This window comes from Urocitellus parryii, chromosome 11 (assembly GCF_045843805.1).
Source record: "Urocitellus parryii isolate mUroPar1 chromosome 11, mUroPar1.hap1, whole genome shotgun sequence".
NCBI classification, from domain to species: Eukaryota; Metazoa; Chordata; class Mammalia; order Rodentia; family Sciuridae; genus Urocitellus; species Urocitellus parryii.
In genome coordinates this window covers 65,663,048-65,675,163 of record NC_135541.1, presented here as the reverse complement: position 1 = coordinate 65,675,163, position 12,116 = coordinate 65,663,048, and the positions used below count along the sequence as shown (strand labels likewise).

At 34.2% G+C, this 12,116-nt stretch overlaps 1 protein-coding gene across 1 annotated transcript in view; it reads left to right on the top strand.

The window, feature by feature from the left end:
- Znhit6 (zinc finger HIT-type containing 6) overlaps positions 1–11,691 on the top strand; it is a 64,981-nt gene extending 53,290 nt beyond the window's left edge. Inside the window, exons 9-10 of the mRNA XM_077791301.1 lie at positions 111–235; positions 4,989–11,691. Of these exons, the coding sequence (XP_077647427.1) occupies positions 111–235; positions 4,989–5,029 (166 nt within the window). The 3' untranslated portion in view covers positions 5,030–11,691. The remainder of the gene's footprint in view (positions 1–110; positions 236–4,988) is intronic.
- The last annotated feature ends 425 nt before the right edge of the window (positions 11,692–12,116 follow it).

Genomic DNA, 12,116 nt, shown 5'->3' with positions numbered 1-12,116 from the left:
TCACCTTTAAAATATTTAATGTAAGAGATTCTCTGATGTATGTTTTAGTTATTAGTCATTTTGAATGCTAAGGATATATTTGTTTGTGTTTTGCTCTTCTAATTACTAAGATATTATGAACTGGATCCTTATAAAAGTCTCCTAGACAATTTGAAGAATAAAGTGATCATTGAATACCCAACGTTATATGTTGTGTTGAAAGGATCTAGTGATGACATGAAAGTTCTTCACCGAGGTAAGTAAATTTATACTTAGTACTTATTGTGACTCTAAAGAAACAAAACAATCATGTGACTGCCCTTATTTCTTTACATATTGTTTTCCCAGTATATTTACAAACTTTTAAGAATTTATTCAGTAGCTACAATTAATAATATAAAGAACCAGGCAAACAACTGCTGCTTCTGTCGTATTTGAAAGCATTATATTAGTTTTATAATGCCAACTTTAAATGAATGAATCGAATTGAATATCTGGCTATAATAGGGTATTTTTTTGGTTTATTGGAGTTTTACATGAAGAATTAAAATAACTCTAGTTAAAACTTTTTCTTAAGACTCCTAAAATGAAGGATTACAAGGTATTTTTAGTATCCTACCTTAAACATAAATATCATATAGCAAGGAGCAATGTTGAAAGGAACATGTTTAAAATTTTGGCTGCATTTAGACTAAGGTGGTACCATGTCTTGACCCTTTACCTCTCTTTTTAAGCCCACTGGTTTTATTTCCTTTTAATTATGCACAGAATATTTGGCCATATGGAAAAGTATTATACCTAGAAAAGGTATACATAAAGGTTGAGTATATAAAATAACTTATACATAGTTATTAACTATTAACTAAAGTTCCACCCATGTCCCACATGGACCATGGAAATGGGGTTCCCCTGGGTGGAATGGGCTGGCTGAGAAATAAAAACTAAGAGAAATAAAATGCAAAAAAAAAACACAGAACACAGTAAGTAGTTTCAAAATCAGGGGCAGGACAGGCAAGCTCATCAGACTGATCAAGCTTCTAGACAAAATGGAGCCCACGACTGCTTTCTTTACATCGGGAAACATCAAAGGACTTCCATAGAATGCTCTTCTCCAAAAAAGGTTAAAGGTGGGCTGTACAATCCCTAGCGGGTTACTATGGCCTATTTCCATAGTACTATGAGGAATCTTCCTAGCAGAGCAGAGGGAAAGGTCACATGCATTGGGCATTGTATTGCCGAGGTAGAGCCAAGGAAAGTTCCCAGAGCCAGGCCTATCTCTCCCTGGCTTCCATGCTGAGAGACCATTCTCATGTGTTTCTCGGATGGCTTCTTGCACTAAAGTAAATAAATTATCTTTGAGAGTACAAGATTCTAGAGAAAAAGTAAAATTCAGTAATTACTTTTTTTTAAAAGGTAAGGGAGATTATTCACCATAACTAAAAACTATTAGATAGAGGAGCATGGAATCCTTGCCTTGGGTTGATCTCTGTTTTGTTTTTAATAGTATTAATTGACATGTATGGTTCAGGTTGTATTGTTGCACCAGCTGTAATAGGTAGTAACCTATGCTGTAAGGTATTCTCTGTACATGTGTATGAGCTTTTTTCTTTCTTGGCACAAGTTATTAGAAGAAATATTTTTTTAAGGTGACCAAAATTTTGTCCACACCACAATTTGAAACTAGATTTAAATTTAGCAAACATGAAGTTTTTAATAATAAATTATAGGCCTCTAAATACTATGTTCATTCTTTAATTTGAGAATATACAATTTTTTTCTCTAAATGAATTAGAAATTTTAGTTTTAAATGATTGGTTTCACTTTTTTAAACTTTAAAAACTCTTTCTTTAATATAATTCATATAATGCTCTCTTTAAATAGCTTCAAGGAAAATTGTTTAGTAATGTGAGTTATTAGCCAGGGCAAACACTGTCTGTGTAAATAAACACAGCACACACAGCACCTCTTTCACCTTGTTTAGGAATACACATTCAAGTCTTCCTGTGATGAAGCAACAAGAATAGATACTTGGATAGCGTACTTGTAACCTTAAATAAAATTTGCTTTATTTTTCTGCTTAGTATATGTTTGATTTTTTTACAGGAATACAGGTGACTAGTGTTTTCAGTACAAAGGATTATTTAGAACTGCTGTAGCAAAGAATTGAAGACAATCTGACAGAATTTAAAGATCATACCAGAGTTGTCACATCATAAGTACACACACCTTAACAATAATACCAGGTCTTCCTATACATGCATTTCTTTTTCATAAGCACTTCAAGGTGCCTGTTTCTTTTCACATTCTCACAGCATTTGATATTCTGCAGGGTGGTCACTTGATGAGGAGGGAGATTATATAAGATCACAGCATTTTCTTTGGAGAGCCTTGAAATTCTTTCTCCAGAAGCTGGGAAGAAATTGGATTTGGATCCTGATTTCATAGCACAAGGTGTCTCTTTTCTAGTTTAGGGGGAAATGTGTTTCTGGGCTGGGATTCAGTAGGTTCCACACTTCATGGCTGTTATGTTTGTCGTGATTGTAGGTTGCCATAATTTATTTTTTCAGAAGTCTGCCTACATTAATCAGCAATGGGTGAGATTTTTGTTGTTGTTCTTTTTAAGGAATGTGAAAGGTAAAGCAAGTAAGGTAGCTCTCTAGACTGGAGATACACACACAGTTTTGATCAACCCTTCTATGTATCCAGTGGGAACTGCTCAAAATGGTGTAACTGGCTTTTGGGGCTCTTGTTTACCAAAGTTAGACTAACAAATTTAAATGACATAATAAAAATGCGCTGCATTTCAGTCCTAAGTAAAAAGAAAATGGAGCCCTGTTGAAAGAAAACTAGATAATTTTAGTAGGCAAAGAAAGAGAAACATGCTTTGTATACTACTACAAAGCTCCATTAATTTAAAAATCCCAGCAAAATGTATTTCTGATGTTCTTATAACTCAAGTTTAGAAAATGCCTCTACTTTTAGAGAAAGAATCCACCCAAAACTGACTTTTTTTGTGGAGGGCCGGAGGACTACTGGGGATTGAATTCAGAGGCACTTGACCACTGAGCTACATCCCCAACCCTATTTTGCATTTTATTTAGAGTCTCACTGAGTGAGTTTAAGACTCTTTTGCTGAGTCTGACTTTGAACTTGCAATCCTCCTGCCTCAGTCTCCTAAGCTTCTGGGATTACAGGCATGTGCCATCCCATGGGGCATTGAATTAATGCCATATTGGTCATTTGAATTAATGAAAATACCCAGTGTAGCAGCTTCCTTGATTAGGCCAATAAATTCTTCACTTTGCTTTTTTCCTCCTTCTCTCTCCTTCCCTCGTTCCTCTTTATCCTTCTCTTCCCTTTTACTGTATACAGCATGGGTAGAGATGGGATCTCAGGCACATGAAAACACGTGGTGTAAACTTTATAGTACAGTGAGTACTATAACAGTTTATGTAAAATTCAGGGAAGCCATAGGAGTGGAAACCAGTTAACTTTTAATGTCATGGAGGCACTTGAAAGACTGCTGGAGTTTACAAAATTGGATAGAATTTATTTCTTTGCCTTACTCATAGAAAGGACTCAGTAAATACCATTTTTTTAAAACAAGTATTAATTTTTATTTTGTCTTAGGTCATTCATATTTTATAACATTACATCCAACAACAAAAATAATGTGTCATTATATAGAAAGCTTAGAAGTAACAATGCATGATGGAAATGAGAGGACCATACATTTCAAACTTTAAATGTCATTATTGAGCACTTTTAGCATGTATTGAATGAATACAATACATGCTAGCAATAGCAATGAAGAAAGTATTATTTTTTTTACAAAAAGTGTATACAATAAATAATTTTTCATAAACAACCCTCTTATCTGTTCCAAAAAGATAATTATATCTGACAATTCCATATATTTTTAGATTATCAATTTCCATTTGGTTTAGTGAAGATGGGATTTTTCTGTTGCATATAAGTTGATACTATTTCAAAGATTATATTGAAAATTGGTGCAATACATGCTAAAAGTAAATACCATTTTAATTGTTGATACAATATGAAATCTAAGCAAACCCTAGGAGTTTGTCAGTTGGAATATAAGGCAAAGCCCCAGAAATGTGGTTCTAGAGTCAGTTTTTATAAGTTGTTGGCCCTTGAATATCTACTATGCCTCTCTGACCTTTATTTTCCTTATTTACCCAGTGGAGATAAATAGCTATAATCCTTGAGCAAAATATTGTGTATTTGACTTGCACAGAAATTTCAAAGGGTTTTTATGTATTATTTCCTTTTGTTTGTATTGTGTACAAAGAAATAAATATAGCAGTTACTCTGGTTCCCGTTTTTTAGATTAAAAAACAACAGCAACAACAGGTAAAAGATGGTGTGTTTGTATTGATTGAGCATGTTTGCTCTGCATTCTGGAGATAGATGCAAGGAGGAAAGGTCCAGTTTTTGTTCTCAAAAAGCCATTATGAGATAATGGAGCTTCATCTTGCTTACCTTAAGTAAGACAAGAGCCTCAAAGGAGCTTTATTTCTACTCTGAGTTTATTTCCTGTAAAAGGAAGGATATGTCAATTGGCTGTCTAGTTTTCTGTAAGCCCACATTCATTCTTCATATACTGGCCCTTAATTTTAAGTTTAAAAAAAAAAATCATGGAAAATTTTATTCTAACCACATGTGGTCTGCCTGTGTGATAATAGTGATCTGTTCAGTGGCGTGCTTATGGGATTATAACCACACTGTAAGTACCCATTCCCAAGTCTTCCACAGAGTCAGGAAGGATGTTACCTCACAATATATAATTGCTACTTTCGGACATCATTGCTCTATTTATTATGGCCAGAATTGTATATCCCAGCTGCCTGGGACATAACGTGGTTTGTCTGTCCCTGTGAGCAGTGCTGTTGCTATGCATCCGAAAGAAGGAGAGATGAGGGAAAAACAGAACAAGCTAAACAGAAACAGTATAAACATTTGACTATTTACTGTTTTTTTTTTTCCAGTGAAAAATGAATCTACCAAGAACCTTGGCAGTGAAAATTGAGCACTTCTTCTGGAAGAAGAAGGTGAAAATTCCAACAGTTGCAGAGAATTATGCATTGATGGGCTTTTGGATAATTGGGGTATTATTAATGGGCAGTTGGAATTTTTTGATTTGTCTGACAAGTACACAATCTAAACCTTTTGTTGACTTTATGTAAGGACCCTTTTTTTCATAGTATGAACCCCTCTTGAGCCTGATCAACATAGACTTTATTAGGCTTCAAATTTTAATATGTTTACTCCTTCCTATAGCCTGGAAACTTTTTATTAGTTTGATGCATGACCGCACCTAAGATCACCGGACTCATCAAGTGCATTGAAAGTTGGCATTCTCTCTAGTGGAACTTCACTAAAGAGAACCGTTGTGCTACATACCATCTAGTCAAGGAAAACTGATCTTCCATTAGTTGCCATTCTTGTCTTTGGAATATACATGCCATTTTTCACCTCTTTAAGACAGCTTTTATACTTGGGAAACTCCCAATATGTTGTCTTGTGGAAAGGCTTAAATAAGTACTGTTAACTACTATTTCTTATATTCAGTTCATAAAATCAGCATCTCCACATTGTTTGAACAGTCAGTGCTCAGTGCAAATGAACTTGCCACCTATTCACTCAATGAGCTATGTTTCATGAATTCCATGCCTCATCTCAGTCCCAGTCCACTCTCATTACCACATAAGTGGGTGTTATGATGACCATATTGATGCTATGGTTTGCTACATCTAGCAGTAAAGAAGGGGAGAATCACTTGAAATTCTTTGATGTGCTATTAAAACATATATGTGTGTATTTATATATATACATGGCTTAAAAAACAATGATAAAATTGGACATTAATGGAATTCATTTTTATTTTACAGTTGAAATAAGTTTTAGACCAGAAAGAAATCAGAGGCATTAAAGAGACTTTGAAGAATTAGAAATATGAAAAGGTAATGAGTATAGGAAAAATTAGAAGAACACAAATGTCCATATAACCTGGCATAGAAATTAAAGAAGAAAATCCAAAAACAATAGTGCCAAAAAGACCATTGGTATAAAAGTACCAGTGGAAATGTGCTTCATAAAAATGCATTTTGAGAAAAATATTTACATTCTAAAGCAACTTCAGAAATCTGATATGATAAAAGATTTATATAGAATTGTGTTGTTTATGATATTACTAGATAGACAGATAAATTGAATTTTAAGGGATTCAGTTTTATCCAAAAGTGTAATATGTCTTATTAAAGCAGGGAAGAGATAGGATGAATTGAATCAAATGTGTTAACACAGTTTTGGGGAAAAGTGGAACAAAGTACCCCCCCTCCCCCCCAAAAAAAAACGTGATCTGAATATTGGGGTGGAAAGGAATTTCCAGAAGGTGAATCTATTAAGGTACAGTCCCATTTCTAAGAAAAATGTTGAGCTCCATCTCTTCTAGATTTTAAATTGAAAACTAGACAAAACCCAAAGAATTTATCATCTAATTTCCTTTAGCCCAAGAAGAAAAAGAAAGAAAATCCCCCTGCTCGCATCTTTGCCATCTCGGTTTTCTAGAATTAGACCTTTCCAGCAATAGGCTATTTCTCAGGAAAGAATTTAACTATCAGAGTTCACCTAAATATAACTCTCAACTCATTTGATTAATATACACATTTATTCCTGCAGGTTTTATAATAAACATGGTTTTAGTGAATGATGGTGTCAAAGGTTTGGAGGGGGTAGAATTTAAATAATTCACTGAGAGTCCTGCAAGTTTGTAGTGTTAAGACTCAATTTCTTTTTAAAGAGGCCTTCTCCTTTTGAATTCTTTTTTTTTTTTTTTTTTTTTGATGGATACAACACAATGCCTTCATTTTTATGTGGTGCTGAGGATCCAACCCGGGTCCCACCCGTGCTAGGCAAGCACTCTACCGATAAGCCACAATCCCAACCCCTCCTTTTGAATTCTTGACAAATTCTAGTGAGTAAACAAACTCCTTGATACACATTAAGTTCAACTCCTGCATTTTATTTGTTAATCACATTTTAAGATGAGTAAAACTTCACCTCATCTTTATTTTTAAACAGTGATTTTCTAAGGGAAAATAGGCTCTCCATAATCATTAATTATTCATATAGGATTAGTAGCCATAAATTATACAAATCTTCCATCTGTTCCTATTATAAATATAAATACAGAGTTACTATAATAGATATTTAAGATTCTAAAGTATCATTGAGCCAATGAAGCTAATTTGTTTCCCTGTACAAATAGTGGGATCCATGTTTTTAAAAATATGATAAAATGATAAGCATATAACTGTTGCACCAGAAATTTCCTTTATATATTATGTTTAATTAGGTTGAAATACACGGTATATTGTACTGTTTTATCTCATGTTTTACCTGATTTAATATTCCTAAGTTTTACATAAAGATATATTTTTTTATTTAATTGTACATTACTGCACTACAATGTGTTAAGTTTATTTTCATGTAGATGTTAATGCACTTTGGAAGTAGGGGGTTATGCTGAGGGTCAAACAAGAGCCTTTCATATGCTAGGCAAGCATGGTAACACTGAGCTATACTCGCAGCCCATTAAGGCATCTTTGATTATTAATCAATCCTCCTTCAGATGTAAGTTATAGAAACTCAAAATATTATCAGCATAAAGAATAACTTGTTGGCTTTTTTTAGGGAAGTACAGACATTACTATATCCAGGCACCCAAAGAAATTATTGTACTTGCGAGGCACAGTGGTACATGCCTCTAATCCCCAGCAACTAGGAAGCTGAGGCAGGAGGATCACAGGTTCAAAGCCAGCCTCAGCAATTTATTGAGGCCCTACACAACTTAGCAAAACGAGATCCAGTCTCAAACTAAAAAATCAAAAGGGCTGAGGATGTAGCTCAGTGGTAGAGCACCCCTGGGTTCAATCCTTGGTACTAATTAAAAAAAAGAGGAAAAAAACAAACATCTTGCCATCCCTCACACTTGACTCTGGTTTTGTTGTTGTTTTGGTTTTTTTCTCTAGATTGGTTTTCTCTTCCATCAATACTTTCTCATTGGGGATGTTCTGTTTGGAGTAAGGGATAGTGCAGTGAAGGTGATAGTAAGTGACAGTTTCAGATTTACTTCTTGATAGTAACTAAGTCATAACAGTAAGCTATATAAAATTTTGCAGAACTACTTTGATTTTGCCTCTATTGGATCACATTCTGAGCTGATCAGGAGAGGAAACTTCCCCAGAGAAAGAGGGAAATATTAGAAACAAAGGAGCAGGAAAAGAAAGATGGTTACTGAAAATAAAAGTTATAGTTCTTTATGATACCCTATTGTGAGTAGCAAGAAACTTTTTGTAAAAAGTAAAATTAAAAATTAACCATCGGGCTGGGGATGTGGCTCAAGCGGTAGCACGCTCGCCTGGCATGTACAGGGTGCTCTTTTCGATCCTCAGCACCACATAAAAATAAAATAAAGATGTTGTGTCCACAGAAAACTAAAAAGTAAATATTTAAAAAATATATTCTCTCTGTCTCTCTCTTAAAAAAAATAACCATTATGGGCTTTTTTTCTTCTTGTCTATTTGTTTTTGACATGTTGCTGCTAGTTTAACTAGATGCATGTAGCACCAATCCATTTCCATCACCAATTTGGAAAATTTTTCCAGTTTCATCAAAATTGGAGAAACTTGCTGGGTGTGTTGGCACACACCTATAATCCCAGCAGCTCTGGAGGCTGAGGCAGGAGGATTGTGAGTTCAAAACCAGCCACAGCAACTTAGTGAGGCACTTAGCAATTCAGTGAGACCCTGTCTCTAAATAAAAATAAAAAAGGGCTGGGAATGTAGCTCAATGGTTAAGCATCCCTTGGTTCAATCCCCGGTACCAGAAAAAAAGAAAAATATTGGAGAAACTTGGTTTTGAAATTAGAATTGTAGGTAGACACAGTGGTGGTGGTACACATTTTATCCCAGAAGTTTGGAAGCCTGAGACAGAAGGATTGCAAGTTCAAAGCCAGCCTCAGCAAGTTCAAGGCGCTAAGCAACTTACAGAGACCTTATCTCAAAATTAAAACATAAATAAATAAAAAGGGCCAGGGATTCTGCTCAGTGGTTAAGCATCCTTGGGTTCAATTCCTGATTCCTAAAAAAAAAAAAAAATAGAGTTATGCAAAGGAAGTTTTCTTCAAAACTGAAGACTACATAAATAAAAATTAGCCTTTTTTTTTTTAAGAGAGAGAGAATTTTAATTTTTTTTTTTTTTTTTTTTTTTAGTTTTCAGCAGACAACATCTTTGTATGTGGTGCTGAGGATCGAACCAGGGCCGCACGCCTGCCAGGCGAGCGCACTACCGCTTGAACAACATCCCCAGCCCAAAAAATTAGCCTTAAAAAAACTTTTGGGGTTCTGAACATCACTTCAAAGTATTTTCTTTCAGCTTTAGTAATTAAAAACTATAAAGTATATGTGCATGGTTTTTTGTTTTGTTTTTTAATGAACATAATGTAAACATTTTCCATTATAGGGTGTGGGGGACTCCTATTTTGAACTTAGAACCAATTGCATCCTTTAGTCTTTGATAAGTGACTGTACAACTCTACTTTCCAGTTTCATATTCTTGTTGAATAAAGTACTCACAATCCTTAGCCTGACCTTTGGTACCCTCTATAACTTGGGCCTAACCTAACTTTACAGCTTCCTTCCTTACTCTTTCTTTTCAGCCCCCCCCAAAAATAAAGGTCTATTTTCCCAACACCTTTTATATCCTTTCCCCATTATGTCATCTTGGTAGTCTTGTCAAAAATAGTTTTCCACATGTCTGTGGGTTTATTTCTGAGTTCTCTGTCATTGTTTAATATGTGTTTTTATGATAATGCAATGCTATTTTAATTTTTATAGTTCTATAATTTTGTAATGTAGTTTGAAATCAAGACGTGTGGTATAGCCAGCTTTGTTCTTTTTTCTCAGGATTGCCTTGGCTACTTAGAGTCTTTTACAGTTCCATATAAGCTTTAGGACCTTTTTCTTTTTCTGTGAAAAATTCCATTGGAATTTTGATAGGGATTGTATTGGATTTATTTTTATCTATTTATTTATTTTTTATGTGGTGCTGAGGGTTGAACTGAGGGCCCTGCAAATGCTAGGCGAGTGCTCTACCCCTGAGCCACAACCCCAGCCCCATTCCAATTGTTTTTTTCTTTTATTTATATATGACAGCGAAATGCATTACAATTCTTACTACACATAAAGAGCACAATTTTTCATATCTCTGGTTGTTTACACAGTATATTCACACCAATTCGTGTCTTTGTAAATAATACTTTGGATAATAATGATCATCACATTCCACCATCATTAATAACCCCATGCCCCCTCCCTTCCCCTCCAACCCCTCTGCCCTATGCATTGGATTTAAATAGACTACTTTGGGTAGTGTGGGCATTTTGACAGTATTGATGATTGCAGTCCATAAAGTCTTTCCATTTGATATAATGCCTTCAATTTTTTTATCAGTGTTTTATAGAGTTTGAGTATGTAGATCTTTCACCTCTTTAGTTAAAATTATTCTTAAGCATTTTATTGTTTTTTGATGCTAATGTAAATGGAATTTTTAATTTTTTCAGTAGTTCATTGTTAGTGTACAGAAATGCAACTTTTACCCCCCTCTTTTGGGAATTGAACCCAGGGTCTTGCACTTTCTGATTTTCAATATATAGGATCATGTTATCTGCAAACACTATTTTGCCTGTTCCTTTCTGATTTAGATAACTTTTATTTAATTTCTTTTTCTTGCCTAATTGCTCTAGCTAATACTTTGTTGATTAGAAGTGTGAGAAAATGCACTCATGTTATCATTATTCATCTTAGAGAAAAAGATTTTCAGCTTTTGGCTACTGAGAATGATGTTACCTGTCATGTAAGACCTTTATTGTGTTAGGATACATTTCTCCTAACCTAATTTGTTGAGTTTTTATCATACATTGATATTCAGTTTTGTAAATTGCTTTTTCTGCATCTTTTGGGATAATCATAGAATTTTGTGCTTTATTAATGTGGTGTATCACATTAATAGCATCCCAGGTATAAATCCCATTTGATCATAGTATTGATGATCCTTTTAATGTGCTATTGGATTCTGTGTACTAGTATTTCATTTGGATATTTGCATAAATGTTCAGGGATATGGCCTTTAATTTTGTTTTCTTGCAGCATAGTGTCCTTTAGCTAACTTCAGTGTGAGGCTGATGTTAGCCTTGTAAAGTAAGTTTGACAGTGTGTCGTCTTTTCAAGTTTTTTACTGAATTTGAGTAGAACTGGTATTAATTATCTTTTAAACATTTGGTAGGATTCACCACTGAAACCCTTTGATCTTTGATTTTTTTGTTGTGAAATTTTTATTACTTCCTTAGTCTTAAAAGTTAGAAGGGAGGGGGCATGGTGTTGGGCTGTTTAAATTTTTTTTTTTTCTTGAGTCTATTTTGGTGAATTGTATACATCAGAAATGTATTCATTTCTTATAGGTTAGACAGTTTATTGACATATAGTTGTAGTATTCTTTTATGAGCCTTTGTATTTCTGTGATATCAGCTATAATATCTTTTATTTATAATTTCATTTATTTGGGCCCTCATTTTTTCCTGGTTAGTTTAGCTAAAGGTGTATCAATATTGCTCATCTTTAAAAAAACAAAAAAAACTCGGTTTTGTTGATTTTTTAATTATTTTTCTATTCTTTTTCATTTATTTCTGCAAGACTCCTCATTTTTCCTTTTATCTACTAACTTTAGGCTTATTTTGTTCTTTCCTTTTTAGTTCCCTGAGGTATACAGTAAGTTTTTGAGAACTTTTTTTTTTCTTAATGTAGGCATTTGTTTCTGTAAACTTTCCTCTTAGAATTGCTTTTGCTGTGGGAAGAATAGAGAAACTCTAGATAGGGCAGAGGGGTTGGGGGGGGGGAGCGGGCATGAGGTTAGAAATGATGGTGGAATGTGATGGTCATTATTATCCAAAGTATGTATTTGAAGACATGAATTGGTATGAATATATTTCATATGCAACCAGAGATATGAAAAATGGTGCTCTATGTGTGTAATAAGAATTGTAATGTATTCCGCTG